Raw genomic sequence first — 14,502 nt, 5'->3', positions numbered from 1 at the left:
CCATATGCCGGAGGTGGGGGGTTCAAACCCAGACCCGGCCAAAAACTGCAAAAAAAAAAAAAAAAAAAAAGAAAAAGAAAATGTTGGAAAAGTACTTAAGATGCTGAAGTAGCCCTTTCGATACAGGGATATTGTGAAGAAGCCTAAAATACTTTAATAAATGATTTTTTTTATTACCAGATACAGTACGCAACAGAAACTTTTATTCAACCTCATTTCTCTAAATTGCACTGTGCTTCACCTTTTTTTTTTTTTTTTTTTAAGAGAGGGATCTTGCTATGTTTCCTAGCCTAGACTCTAAGTCCTGGGTTCAAACGATCCTCTTCTACCTCAGCCTCCTGAGTAGCTGTGACTATAGGTACCCAACATGTTCCATCGTTTAAATTTATGAATGGCAGGAAGGATATAATAATCAAGGATAAGGATGCAATGATTAAGGTCAGAGATATCTGTTGCATACTTGTTAAATTTTTGTTTTAAGTGTGTATTTTTGAGCAGCCATTTCAAAGAGGCATTGCCCCATGGCAAAACAGCTGCTGGAAAATGTCCTGTTGTAAGAAAGAATGACTCACACATAAAGTAGGGTATGAGCCTTAGAAATCAGTCAAGTCCGGTCAATTGCACTTCTGCAGTATTTCCTGCATCTCTCTTGTGTCCTCTCACTGTTAATGAAGCCCTTACTTCTAGTTTCCTGTTTTGTTATGACAGTGGTTTACTACATTTCTTAACCTATGTCAAGACAACTATTTTTTCACAGGTTGTGCACAATAACTTAAAAAGCCAAACCCGTTTAAGAAGTCGAATCTGTACCTCTTTTTCATGCAATTAATTCCCTTTCTTGTATTCCTATATGTCTGAATGAGACGCAATTGACTAGAGAAAAAGCTAGGGTCCAAGAATGGTACATATTCCTCCCATATGTACATCTATCATTTGCACAGCACAATAAAAATGACTGACAGTAACAGCCTTCAGGAAAAAAGTCCCAGTCTCAGACTGGCCAGACATAGCTGTCCTGCTTCCGTAAAATGGTCTCATTCACAGTGGACTACTCACCATGCCCAAAACATGCCATGCGCTTTAATACCACTGAGCCTTTGACTATCCTAGTCCTGGCTTCCCTATCCACAACACGAACATTCTAATCATAAGACAAGGCTGTTTTTTCATAATCCTTCAAAGCCTGAAAACATGATTCTTATAAAACTTCTAGACTCCTCTAGGCAAAGCCAACACCTCTCTCATGCTCCTTCATCATACTGTAGTACAATTATTTCTATGTCCATTCCTCCCTCCCACCACTCATGAACTCCAAAACCTTAATGCCTGAACCTTCTTCAGTTTCTTCTCGTAGCACATTCCTTGGCTATAAGTCTTCCATCAGTGGTAGTTTGAATGGAGATAGATAAAAAAATACCAGCAAAACAAACAAAACATATGGTTCTAAGGGGTATTAAAGACCTCTCTGGTTGTTTATAAGACTGATTCATTTAAGCTATTGCATGAGTATCTCCTATTTTAAAAGGCCTTCCAGGTAGGAAATCTTATAATTTCCATTAATAACACTTTCCTGTCTCATCCAGCCCTTGTTAAAAGTTCTCTTACATAGGAAATACTTATAAAATTCTGTAAAAAAGATGCCTAAATTGTCAAAATATGAATTTCACACTACCTATCAAGGGTCTTCTAAAAAACATTGTAATCCAATTAAGAAAACTTATTTTACCTAGCATTCCCAATATGTCTATTTTTAAACTGACTTAATGATTAAATAACATTATTCTCTCTCTTTTTTTTTTTTGAGACAGTCTCACTATGTTGCCCTCGGTAGAAAGCTGTGGCGTCGCAGCTCACAGCAACCTCAAACTCTTGGGCTTAAGCAATTCTCTTGCCTTCGCCTCCCAAGTGGCTGGTACTACAGGTGCCCACCAATAACACCTGGCTATTTTTTGTTGTAGTTGTCATTGTTGTTTAGCTGGCCCGGGCCAGGTTTGAAATTGCCACTCTTGGTTTATGTGGCCAGTGCCGTAACAGTGCCATGGAGAAAAAAAAGATAAATTGGTCTCTGGATATAGTCCAGTCTCAACACAAGGTCATGAGAAACTTTGCTTTCTCCGATTTTTCCTAGGTGGCAAGAAAGTGCTATCCTAATCTGTCTAGATAGCTGGCGGACCTTCTGTCCTAACCCTGACTAGCAATGAAACTTCAACCCCATGTTTTAAACAAGTCCCAAAACCCTTCCAGACCTGTTCCAAGGATATTTCCAGAAGATAGCAGTTCACATTGCCTATCTGTCAATAAGAAGGTCTTGTCTGTGACCTTATTGATAGTTCTTTACTAGACTGCAGTTTGTTTACCTTAAGTACAGTCCAACTTTTGCTTTTATGCTTTAAGGTTTGGCCTTGGCCACTTCTGAACTAGGTCCAAAGTCTACAGAACTTTTAAGGCAGATCTGCTCTGAAAACTTTTCTGCAAAGAATCTATTTAATCACTTTCTTCTTGGAAAATAAATCCTTATTTGACACCTGTGACTCAAAGCAAGGGAAAGCAGGACTGCTAATTTCTCTTTCATCAGAGAAGACTGGCAAATGAGTACAACTAGAATGACAAGTGAATGACCCCCAGCGAGCACTGTGGGGGCTGCATCCTGTTGTTCAGTGTGTTCGGGCAGCTATAACAAAATACCATAGACTGAGCGGCTCATAAACATTAGTTTCTTAGTTCTGGAGGCTGAGAAATTCCAGATCAGGGCACTGGCAGATTTGATGTCTATGTGAGGTCCGGGTTCCTAGATGATGGCGTATTTGCTGTAACCTCATATGGCAGAAGGGGCAAACCAGGTTTCTGGGGTATCTTTTATTTAGGGCATCAACTTATGCAGGCACCTTCCTGAGGTACCACTTCCTAATGGCCTTAGCAGTTAGGATTTCAATGTTCAGACCTTAGCACTACTCTATCTTTCCTGAACTTTCTGTTTTGCTATTGACTCTCAATTATAACATGGGGCTTGTCAACTATCAAAGGCCAAGTAAAATTCATTTTACTACAAATAATGAAGCTTTATCTAGTTATTGCTCTTATATTCTTGGATATGATAACTCAACAGTTACAATAATACATTCCTTAAATGCTAGATGTGTTGTCAACTACCACACAACACTAAGGGAGAAACCCCTACCATACATCACTGGCTTTTACTTGAATTAACAGGCAATGTTTGGACAGTTGGAGGTAAACAACTTTAATATTCAGAGTATGACACTGGTTTATTATAAAATATTACGAGAAAAGATGGAGGTACCTGCCTTATAGTTAGAATTGATGTTCCTGAATTCTTGTATTATTATTAATGGCAACTGAGCTGCTTAGCCTAAGCTGCCCTAAAAACATCACTTGACACTCTTGACTTTGGGTGAAATCCCTGGATTTAACCTGTGACTTTAAGAAATAAGAGTATGATAATTTGCAGAAGATACTTACTTCATTTATTGAGCCCATGCTCACTAACTGTCACATGTATTTCTCCTGGCTTTTATCTTCCAGTACTTCTCAAGGGAGAAATAGTCATAACATTCTCATCAAGTGAGGTTATATACAATCTTAGATCAAAAACTATTAAAATAAGGTAACAATAAGACTATTTCTGTAAATCTGCTCACTACTGACAAAACGGCCATTATACTAATGTCTTGTAGATCACATAGCTTAGATTTCAATTTGCCAGCAGAGGAAGGGTGTGTGCTCATTGCCAAGGAAAGATGCCTCCTTTTCCCTAGCAATTCAAGCCACGTCAGAAATAATTTTTTAAGCTGCACCAGACAGAGGTAGAACCTTTTTTATATGGGCTGGTAGCCTTTTATAGGCCACTTGGCAGTTATAAAATTGTACAAGGTATTGTAGCAAGGCTAAAAATATTAGTCTCTCTATATGTAGCAGTAATATTTATAAAAATGTTATATAAGTTGTAGCCTTAAAAGATTCATTTCAAATGTTCTTATCTGGTTATTTAATAAGTAGTGCACAATGGCAAAGAAGATCTAAGAATAAATTATAAGGGAAGTTCATGCAGATTCTAACCTAAGGTAAAGTATTGCCTGAGAAGTCCCACACCCTGTATCTGAGCTCAGCTTTTCCAATAATTACCAAAAATAAGGCCTTTTAGCCTACTTTAATATTACTTTTACTTTATTTTGTCACTTTCACAATCAATGATTTCTGCTTAAAGTTTTATATACTACTTTTTAAGTTATAAATGATTCAGATACATTTATGGCTTTATGCTTATTTGCTTACCAACTAACTTCATTCTGGAAATTGGATTAGCAAGACAGAAAGAATGTTTAATACAAGTACTGGTTTGAGAATCAGAAGGCTTACAGTAAAATGTTTACCTCTTAAGAATGAGCTCAAGGTATAACTTAAACGCCTAATTATTAAGGCCTGAATAAAGCACATGTTTTCTCTCAGATATGCCCTTTCTTTTGGTTCAGTAGGTAATGGGTCAAAAAGGAAAATGTTAACATACCCTGTATAAAACATGTTGGGATGCTAACTTCCCCTCTTCACCCAAAATAATACACAGAGTTGTGGATTTTAAGTAACAATAATTTTTCCTACAAGAATCTAATTAACCCCCCCAAAGGCACAAAAATAATTAATATATTACTAATATCCATGAACAATTTGGAATTTGCACAGATTAGGACTGAACTAGTTTAACATTTTTACAAAAAGGTTACACCTGAAGTAGTATCCTTAAAGTTCAAATTTTATGTTGGGCTCACACATGATCTGGGCTAAATTAGCCCTGTGGATGATCTTTACAAAAGCAAGGTTTAGCTAGGCTAAAACCTAGGTACGATTGTAGCAAATAACATCAGAGCAAGTGAGCACGAAGAAGAGGAACCTGGCAGTGTGATCTGGCCAAACCATAGAAAACATTCGAATGAATGTCACACATGAACACAAGCACATCCATGAACAACACCACTACTTGGAAAATGGTAATAAATTCATGTATATCCCTAAGCATTCCCAATTTGGTGAAGAATTATATTTGGAGCCTATTTTAATCTTTTAAAATTTTTTTTAAATTTATTTTTTATTGGGCAACATCCTGTAAGAATGAATCTTCCCTGGGGCCTATTTTTAATTAATGTAATTCTTCATCTACACATTTTCAATAGAGGGCAAACCAAAAGTTATTCAATGTAAACTTTTTTGGTAAAGATCTATTGTACATAGCTCTCCTTTAGAAACAGAGTTTTGCTTGTTTGCTGCAATTCTATTTGATGAACTAAAGTAGTATTCCTTAATTAAAGTTTCAAACTGCTTTTCCCAAGAGGCCAATAATACATAAAATATAAGCAGCACCTGAAGCAATCCACTAAACCTACTACTTGTCTTTAGCAAATATAGGTTTAACTTTTTGTGTATCACAGGGCACTTTAAGATGCCCATGCCTACTGAGAATTGCTCCCTCAATAAATAGAAGTAAATGCATCTCATTTTACAGGGCTTATGGACTCTTTGATCACTATTATAGACCACAAATTGAATCTATTATCTAGCTGGGAATATACTATTATTTCAAAAATCTCTTAGGAATTGACAGGAAAGAGGGTATCTGCAATGGCCACAAACCCACCCACGATGTAATTGTGATAGTACTAGTATTTTTGGTAGCCCCAACTTTAATGGAGCAGAAAAACAACTGAGGCTAGCAAATAGCATGAAGGATGGATTCAGTTCAGTGGGAGGAGAGCAAATTCCCACATACTCTAATGAAAGGGAAGCTTCTTTTCAGTTTCCAGAGAAAAAGGAGGACCAATATTTAACCTCTGATTAACACTGATTGTCATAAATAGGAAACATCCTTAAAATGCATAGACATTAGAAACAGGATCTACACTCATATTTTGTACTCCCAAAAAACTATTTATAAATATTTCTCATGTACATTATGACACAAAGATTATTCTAGAATACTTTTGAGTTCTAAATATTACAAATCATGTTAAAGTCATGTCACCTTTAAAAAATTATTTTGCTTGGGTAGCATATTCCTTAATGCATAGTAATAAACTTCAACAATTTACATTGGCCCCAGCTGATTTTCCACTTTGATGGTATCTATAGTGCGTGATATGTTTTCAGAGAAAAAGAAAAGCTAAATAAATTCAATTATTAAGTCAATACTACTCTGATTCATGTAGTTATGAAGGAAAAACTGCATATACTTTCAAGAAACCTAATTATTACACGGTTTTGCATTTCAGCCTAATTCCAATTTTATTGTTTTGCCAACAAGACCGCCAACTCCTTAAGCTTTATAGCTAGTCAAGAATTAAATCTGCATTAAATACAAAATTAATTTGTCTTTGGGGTTTAATTTTTTTTAATTAATAGCAAAGTGCAATGTCAAGAAGAGTCAATGTACCAAAAAATTGAAACAAAATCAAAATTCATTAAAACAATTTGTTTGCTCGGTAGTGTATTTTTTACATTCACTGAATATTCCTTTCCCTTTCCCATAATTAAAAAGTTAATTATTGGAATCTTATTTTCTGTAGATTCAAGTTTTCAAAGAATGTGATTTAAATGCTTGTTATTAACAGTACAGTACTCTGAGCAACCCTAATCCTTACATTAAATGCGATGCTGTTATTTGTTCTAAGCAGAATTTCCAGTTTAACTCTATGTTAAAGATTCTGCTTAAGTATTAAAAATTAAAAACACTCTAGTCCGAATAATTCATTATAACCATCCGCTCCCCCCGCCCCCCACTTTTGGAGACAGGGTCCCACTATGTTGCCGGACCTTGAACTCCTAGGCTTAAGGAATCTCTCGCCTCAAGCCTTCTGAGTAGCCGGCACCCAGCTTCATTACTTATAGTATTTTAATAATACTTTATAGTATACTTATAGTATTATTAATAATACCATAAACTGTGTATAATGAGCAGTTTGTGGAAAACTTTACAATGATCAAAACAGATGAAATAAACAGATCGGACAAAAGTAGCACATTAAACCCATAACAACTTAAAAAATTGAGGACTAGATAAATGACCTAAACAACTAATAAGACCAACTACCTGTCCCAAGCACCAGTGGGAATGCCTCTCCCAGGAATACTGCTGTTAACTGAGTAAAATTTAATTTTTAGTTAAGTCTTATTAAAATCTTTTTAATTGAAAATTACTACTTAAAAAACTAAATCACACAGTATTTATGTACAAAGCATAATCACTAATACATAGTGAAAAGAAAAATCCCCCAAAGCTTACTAGTACCTCCTGGGGACCAAATTGTCTGTAACAGATTCAGGGTATATGCATTAAAATTACCCTAATCTACAATACAATGAACTATTTCCTCACCTTTTGAAAGCTTAGTTCCCAAATACTCCTTAGAATTACCATCAGAATATAAAGGCCTCAAGTCTGATTTGATATTGTAATCAAACTTTCAAATAAGACCAATCAGCCCACAGAAAAAAGTCCAGCAGTAGTTACAGGCTAAAGGAGCATCCCAACATCTTTATTCTAACATCATCTTTTGTAACATTGATAGTCTTGTTTAACCAGCCGAACTATTCTTTTAAATCAGTGACCTAAAATGGAGTCAATGGTAAGTCAATGGAGTTGACTTACCAATTCCTCAATGAAGTGATTTCAGCTGTTGTAACCTGACATGCCTGATTTGAAATCAGATAGTTTAGTTGAATAAAGGAACTTTTAATTTACTACAATTTCTTGGCTAATATTAAAGCTGATAAGAATCAAAGATTCATATAAAACAGAAACCTTTAATTTATGATGTGTAGGGTTTGTAGTTATAATTAACAGCAAGGCTTTGCATTTTTTTCCCATCATAAAGGCTTTGTCATTATTTCTCATTACAACAGTAAACTATACAAATTGAGTTGCAGCAATATTCGCTTACTGGTAACTTTTTAGAGGAGCTGTTTCCATTAATGCTTGAAAACTACGAACTATATTTTATTTTCTATCTTATTAGTGGGTGAATGTTGTAAAACTGTCAGCACGTCTTTAACATCACTTTTCCAGGATCCACCTGCTCTATGCTGCCCACTATAGGAAATGCAATATGGTAATAAGAAACGTAATACTATGCACTGGGGTTACTTCAGTGCAATCCCCTAAAAAAATATTCTCTGGCTACTAGGGTGCTAATATGATGTTCTTGCAAGAGATGCAGACTGATTAGTGGCAAGCAAAGTTATTAAATCTAAAGGACAATAGGAACAGACAGGACCAGAAGTCCACACACCAGCAGTAGCAACCATTTGTGGCAGGGGAAGGCTGTGGAATTCAGCGATTGAGGCGCAGCTTTATGCAGCATAAAGCCTGCATAAAGCTGCACTTCTGCAGTACAGGAAATATGAGGGTTCAAATAAACAAAAGCAAAACACCTCAAAAGAAAAAGTTACGTAAACACAAATGATTGCCTCAACTAGAAAAGTACACTTAAACATCAATTATTCCTGTAATGCATGCATGTGTTTCAACAGATGAATCTCATCTTGTCTTAAACTTTGGATTACTCTTAAAAGCGTATATCGTTAACAGCTTACTTTCGTCTTACAATTTTCTAATCACAAGTAAATTCAAACGGGTAAATAATCTAATACTAAGTTTCACGTTTATGCTTTTACTTTGACTATAACATACATACAGTGTTAAGGATTTAAAATAAGCCATCAAATATATTTTAGGACTCCATGTTCAAAGATAGCCTCTTCTACAGAAAAGGAATTTTTTAAAGTCAATTCATTTCCACATCACATCTTAAATTTCTTTTAAAAAAAAGCCTTTAGTATCACTTCAAGCCTTAAGCTTTAATACTTGCCCTAAAAAGCAAAACACTACTGCATACACAGTAATATCAGCTGACTCCAAAAGTGGTCACCTCTCCATTCTGCTTTTCGATTTTTGCCCACTACAGACTGGAAAACTAGGAAAGACGTTCTAACAGCTAACTTGAAACAACATGAACGTGCAATCTCGCGTCTCCACTCGGGCGACTTAAATTTCAGGGTACGTGCCTCGGTTCCCACTCCAGCCCGGCGCGCACCAACCCGGCCCGCAGCGACCGCCGGCCTCCTGGCCGTGGGAATCCGCAAGTGCCCCGGCTCCCGTTCGACCGAGACTTCCCGGAGCAGGGGCCTCCGGAGCTCCCCAAGCCCACGATTCAGACGACAGGGTTGTGGACTGCGGCATTTAAAAACTACCGGAAAGTCTCACTGCAGCGGTGGTGTGGCGGAGGCCGCCCAGGCAGCCCTCGGCGACGTCCCGGCCCACTCCAGGGAGCCTGGAGGTGCAACCAAAGCCACCGAGGCGTCGCGGCAAGTCCCCGGAGCAGTCAGCCTCAGCTGCCCCTTTTCCCCTTAGTTACAATGATTCTGGCGGCTTCTGGCACTTCCTTCGAGAAAATGAAAAAGTGTAAAAGCGTGGACGTGCTAAAAGTCGTTCACATTGTCCATATACTGTGGTCCCCTAGGCTCCATCCCTTAGTAGGATTTCCAGACTCGAATGCATCCTCAGCAGAGCTATCCCACGTTGACAGATCTCTCGCCTCCTACAAAATGGGGCCGAGGAGCCGGCTGCTGTCTCCTCTATGGGCGCCGCCATTTTGTGAGGCGGCAGCGGCGGCGGCACGGCGGCAGAGCCCGGGGTGTGTGTAATGGTTGAATAGAATGACCCCCTCTAGGGAATCCCCGGCTCTGACGGTTACGTAAGGGGCTGTACGCAAGTGCGGCGTTCAGGGAATCCGCACAGCCCGGGCCACGCAGCGCTGCGGCCCACATCTCCACACCCCCTAAGAGGACCGGTGGGGGAAGGGATAGCTGACCGGCCTCCCTCCAACCACCTCCCCTGGTCTCCCGCCGGGACCCAGCTTCTCCACCTCCCCCGGCCGGGTCTCCGCCCCTCACCGCTTTCGGAGACACTCACTGGCCCTGGGGTGTCAGGAACTTGCTAGCTACAACCTTATTCAGACCCGACCCCATTTAAGAGAAAAACTTTAGTCGGGAAATGAATCTCTTTCCTAGAGTGAGCGCCGGAAGCACGCTGGGTTATCTTGCATAATTTTTCACCACCAAATCAACGTTCCCATTGGAATGACTACCTGAAATAAGAATCCATCCAGACCTTACTCCCCTGTGACCTTGTGTTAGTGACTTTGCCCGTAGTGGCCGTCACTAAAATAGTAATAACAGGCTTCACAGACTGTCAGCTTAATTAGAACGTTAGTGGCCAAGGGCCGGCTCCAATATCCCTTATAAATGTAAACTTGGGTGACAGTGTTTGTTGAGATGTTTTGTATCTCCCATTTAAGCTAATCTTTTCTTTTTAACCTTCAAAAATATTTTAGACAAGGATCACACTTAAGACATTTGAGAGAAAACAAGGAAAAATTGGTTTTATCCGGCATTTTAAACGCAGCAGTCTTTAAGATAACTTACTATAAAAATATACACGTTAATTATTATTGTCAAAGTTCGACAGATTGCTTCCCAACTAGTTTAATTGCTGTTTGCATAACTTTGGTCATAGAATAATCCAGTTTGATACGTGAAACCAACCAAAGGCAAGACGTATTAAGAGCATTACTCTATTTCTGCAGAACTAGGACAGTTCACACTGCATTTAGTGTATAGTTTGTTAAAGTTAGCTTGTGGATAATTCATGGAAAATGTGCTAATTAGGCCCCAAATTATTACCATAAGGCTCAGAAAAGGCGATTCCCTTAAACCTAAAAAAACCCTAAAAAGGTAAGACATTGACTTTATTCCGCTCGGGGACTGTGGCATAGCTGAAGAGCTGCCTCTCAGACATCCCTTTCCCTCCGGCGCCACTCCGGTTTTGTGGGGCGGGCGGGGACTCTGTGGCGGCCTTTACACCAGCCGGGCCGGGGACGCGAACATCGCCTCCACCCCTAACCCTGGAACAACCGGTAGTGGCCGTTTCCCCGCGCCGCCCCCCTTTCCTCAGGCTTTGTGTGCTTGTGAAATGTGCGGCACATTGCAGATGAACCCTAAGCCCGGCGAGCCGAGTCTATTGTTCCCCGCGAGGAGCTGCCGGGGCGGTGTGGAGCCAGGCGCAGTGCCGCGGCCGGCCCTCGGGGGTCGCTGTGCTGCACTAGCTGGCGGGCTGTGGCCGCGGCACCGGCGGCGGCGGCAGAGAGGGAGGCTGGCGGGGAGGGAAGCGGGCGTGCGGGCGGCGCGCAGCGGCTCGGCTGCCGCCGGTGCCTCTGCGGGAGGACGCCTGGGCCGCCGCGGCCGAGACCGCGCGTGAATGTGTGCGAGGGCCCCGCGGAGCTGGGGCCGGAATACACGCTGTCACCCCGCTTTCCACAAACCACCACACAGACCTCCCCCTCCCCACCCCCAGCCCCGCCTGCCCCAGCCCTGCCGCCGCCGCCGCCGCCGAAACTCTGGGGCCTCCGGCCGCCCCGGCCCCTCACCATCGGCTCGCCTTGCCCCTCGTCCGCTCGCGCGTCCCCGGCAGCAGCACCATGTTGAATCGCGTCCCCGGGCCGAGCCGCCTGGGCCGGCGGCGCTGAGAGGCGGGCGAGAGCCGGGCCGCGGGGAGGGAGGGAGGGAGGGAAGGAAGGGGTGGGGGCCGCGCTCGCCCCGCGGCTTCGCGCGGATCCGGCAGTCGCCTGCCCCTCTAGTTTCGCTCCGATTTCTTTAAACTTTTTTAGAAATTCCCCTCCCTCCTTCCCTCCTCTCCCCCTGGCCTCCTGCTCCCTCCTTCCCCTCCTCCTCCTCCTCCTCCCCCTCCCTCCCTCCCTCCCTGCGCCGCCGCCGCCGCCGCCGCCGCCGCCGCCACCACCGCCGGCCCATGACTGAGCCCCGCCGCCGCCGGCCGAGGAATGGGCTCCGGGCTCTGGTAGGAAGCGCTGGGAGCGGGGGGCGCTTTTAAAACACCGATCTGGGTTTTTTAAAAACCTCCTTTGAAAAAATAATGGCAAACTCGACGGGGAAGGCGCCTCCGGACGAGCGGAGAAAGGGACTCGCTTTCCTGGACGAGCTGCGGCAGTTCCACCACAGCAGAGGGTGAGAGCAGAACCGGGGGGGCAGCGCCGGGGCGAGCTGGGGCGAACGGGGCTCTCCCGCCCGGGCCGGGCGCGGGGTCCCGGCTGACAAGTGCGGGGCTTTCTCTCTCCCGCAGGTCGCCTTTTAAAAAAATCCCTGCGGTGGGTGGGAAGGAGCTGGATCTTCACGGTCTCTACACCAGAGTCACTACTTTAGGCGGATTCGCGAAGGTGAGTGGAAGTTTTAATTTGTATTTCCCTCTCTCTGGCCTCCTCCAAAAAGTCTCCTTTGACCCCGGAGTGGGCGCTCGGGGCTGGCGGGGTGGCCCGCGGGGGCAAAAGGCGTTCTTTTCGCTCGCAGCCGGTGGCACGGAGGCGGACGGCGGCGGGGCTGTTTTTGGCCTGGTGGCTCGCGTGCGCGCGGCCGGCGCGGGGCTCGGGCGGGCGGGCGGCCCGGCGCCGGCTCGCGTCCTGCCCGGTGCCCGGCCGGCCCGGCGGGGTCTGAGCGCCGCGGCGGGGAGTGCGGGTGTGCGGGGCGCCAGCCGGAGCCCCGCGCCCGCCCCGCGCCCGCGCCTCCCGCTCGCTCTCGAGTCAGCTCTGCCGCCGCTGCCGCTCTAGCACAGGCGGAGACACAGAGACACACAGACTCTGAGAGCAGTTTTCGTGCAACTCAAAATTAGCGCGGGCAGGTTTAACATCGATAATCGGCTGCGAAATGATCCCAGCAACCGGGGGCACAGCCTCGGCCCGGTCGCCCTCGGTTTATACAGCTAACAAAAGAAACCAGGACCTGTCTCCAAATAGCCATCTTAGGCTTCAAGGCTAGGCAGAAGCTGTAGGCCTCAAAGAAGGGCCTATGGAGATGGATAGATCTGGGAGAGGGATCGGAATCGGCTCCTGCCCCTGCCCCCCCAGAACCCGCGGACGTCGCTGTCCGGAACAGTATTGATCCTTTTGAACTTTTTTTTTTTTTTTTAAGCGTAAACGGAGCGCGTTGAGATTTAAAAGGGGGCGACAGAGGGACTTGCGATTGGTTATTGTCCGGGCTTGAAAAACAAAACAAACCCCCCAAACCCCCCCAAACAAAACAAGTGCTATGAAATACGGGGCTCTCTGGTGAAAACACAGTGATTCCAGAAGCCCTGGCTCAGTAACTCTTACGGATCGATCCGAAACACCCATTGATGCCTTAGGTATCTACGGATCTCTGTAGAATGGGTATTTATTTCATAGTTAAGTTAAGGTTTCCTTGGATTGTGCACTTTGAGACAAGTGTGCCTGTGTTTTTACCAGGTTTCTGAGAAGAATCAGTGGGGAGAAATTGTTGAAGAGTTCAACTTTCCCAGAAGTTGTTCTAACGCTGCCTTTGCTTTAAAACAGTATTACTTGCGGTGAGTAGTAGTGACTTTTCCACAGTATTTGGAAATAAGGGACTTATGGAGAGATTTGTTTTTAGCAAAAACAAAAGCAGACCTTACACACCAGTCTCTAAGCTCTTGTTAATTTTCAGCCTGAGAAACATTTAATATAAATAAAAGTGTGGTTGTAGGAAGGTGAAAGTCTCCCCTACCACTTTTAGGATCGTTTACATTTCTCATACAAAATCGTTATAGGTGACACCCCACCCCTCCGTCTTGGTAAACATTCTTTTGTGACATTGTTATTGATTGCTTGGCATCCACTAAGGAGCGGAAAGGTGATGCTTAGTAAAAGAGTTAAGATAGTTAATGAAACTTTGTAACCTTTGGGAAATTTTTTCTCTTTGTTTTGGAAACTCCTTTTTAAAATTCTGACTTCCGGAATTTAAAAAATAAATGAAACTTCTTGTTTGGAACTGTGTCATTGAATAGTTTTTTTGTAGAGTATTTCTATATGGCGTCACATTTTGGTGGCTTAGGTAACCAGCTTGTTTTCAGAATCATTTTTTTGTTGAGTTTCTGAGTGACTTGAAAACGTTCAAAGGGATTATTACATCTTTAGGAAAAAGGGGATACTGTGGAATGGGATACTGTAATTTGCATTTTCTTTCATTCCCCCTCATTTTCTTTGACTTCTTATTTGAGGGTAAATTTCTTATTCAGTTTGTATGTCATACAGTCTGGAAAATATATTTTGTGAGTTACTTTTCTTTTTTCTTATAGTTTTCTTCTAGGAATATTTTCATGCTGTAATTTTTTATGAGATCATCTTTTAATTTTAATGTTTACTTACCCATAGAGGGTCCTAAGTTGGTGGTTATTTGAAACTAAAGTAATACTCCTGTTATTGCTTTTTAATAGCAACATTACAGGATGGCCTTTTGTTGTAATGTGGTTTCTGTATAATTTGAGTTTTGCTTTATTGCTGCAAATGTACTCAGTTATTCTGTATCCTGCTCAGCATTCTGAAATAGGAAATGCAGTAATTGCACAGGTGTACTTTCTATTGGCTCTCTTAGATT

At 42.6% G+C, this 14,502-nt stretch overlaps 1 protein-coding gene across 1 annotated transcript in view; it reads left to right on the top strand.

The window, feature by feature from the left end:
- The first annotated feature begins 11,846 nt into the window (after window positions 1-11,846).
- The window catches only part of ARID2 (AT-rich interaction domain 2), a 194,575-nt gene continuing 191,919 nt past the window's right edge, over window positions 11,847-14,502 (top strand). The window contains exons 1-3 of the mRNA XM_053555635.1: window positions 11,847-12,084; window positions 12,200-12,293; window positions 13,356-13,453. Coding sequence (XP_053411610.1) covers window positions 11,993-12,084; window positions 12,200-12,293; window positions 13,356-13,453 — 284 coding nt within the window. The 5' untranslated portion in view covers window positions 11,847-11,992. The remainder of the gene's footprint in view (window positions 12,085-12,199; window positions 12,294-13,355; window positions 13,454-14,502) is intronic.

The sequence above is a fragment of the Nycticebus coucang genome, chromosome 12 (assembly GCF_027406575.1).
Source record: "Nycticebus coucang isolate mNycCou1 chromosome 12, mNycCou1.pri, whole genome shotgun sequence".
In the NCBI taxonomy this organism is placed as follows: Eukaryota; Metazoa; Chordata; class Mammalia; order Primates; family Lorisidae; genus Nycticebus; species Nycticebus coucang.
The sequence above is the reverse complement of the archived record's forward strand: the minus strand, read 5'-3'. Positions and strand labels throughout refer to the sequence as shown.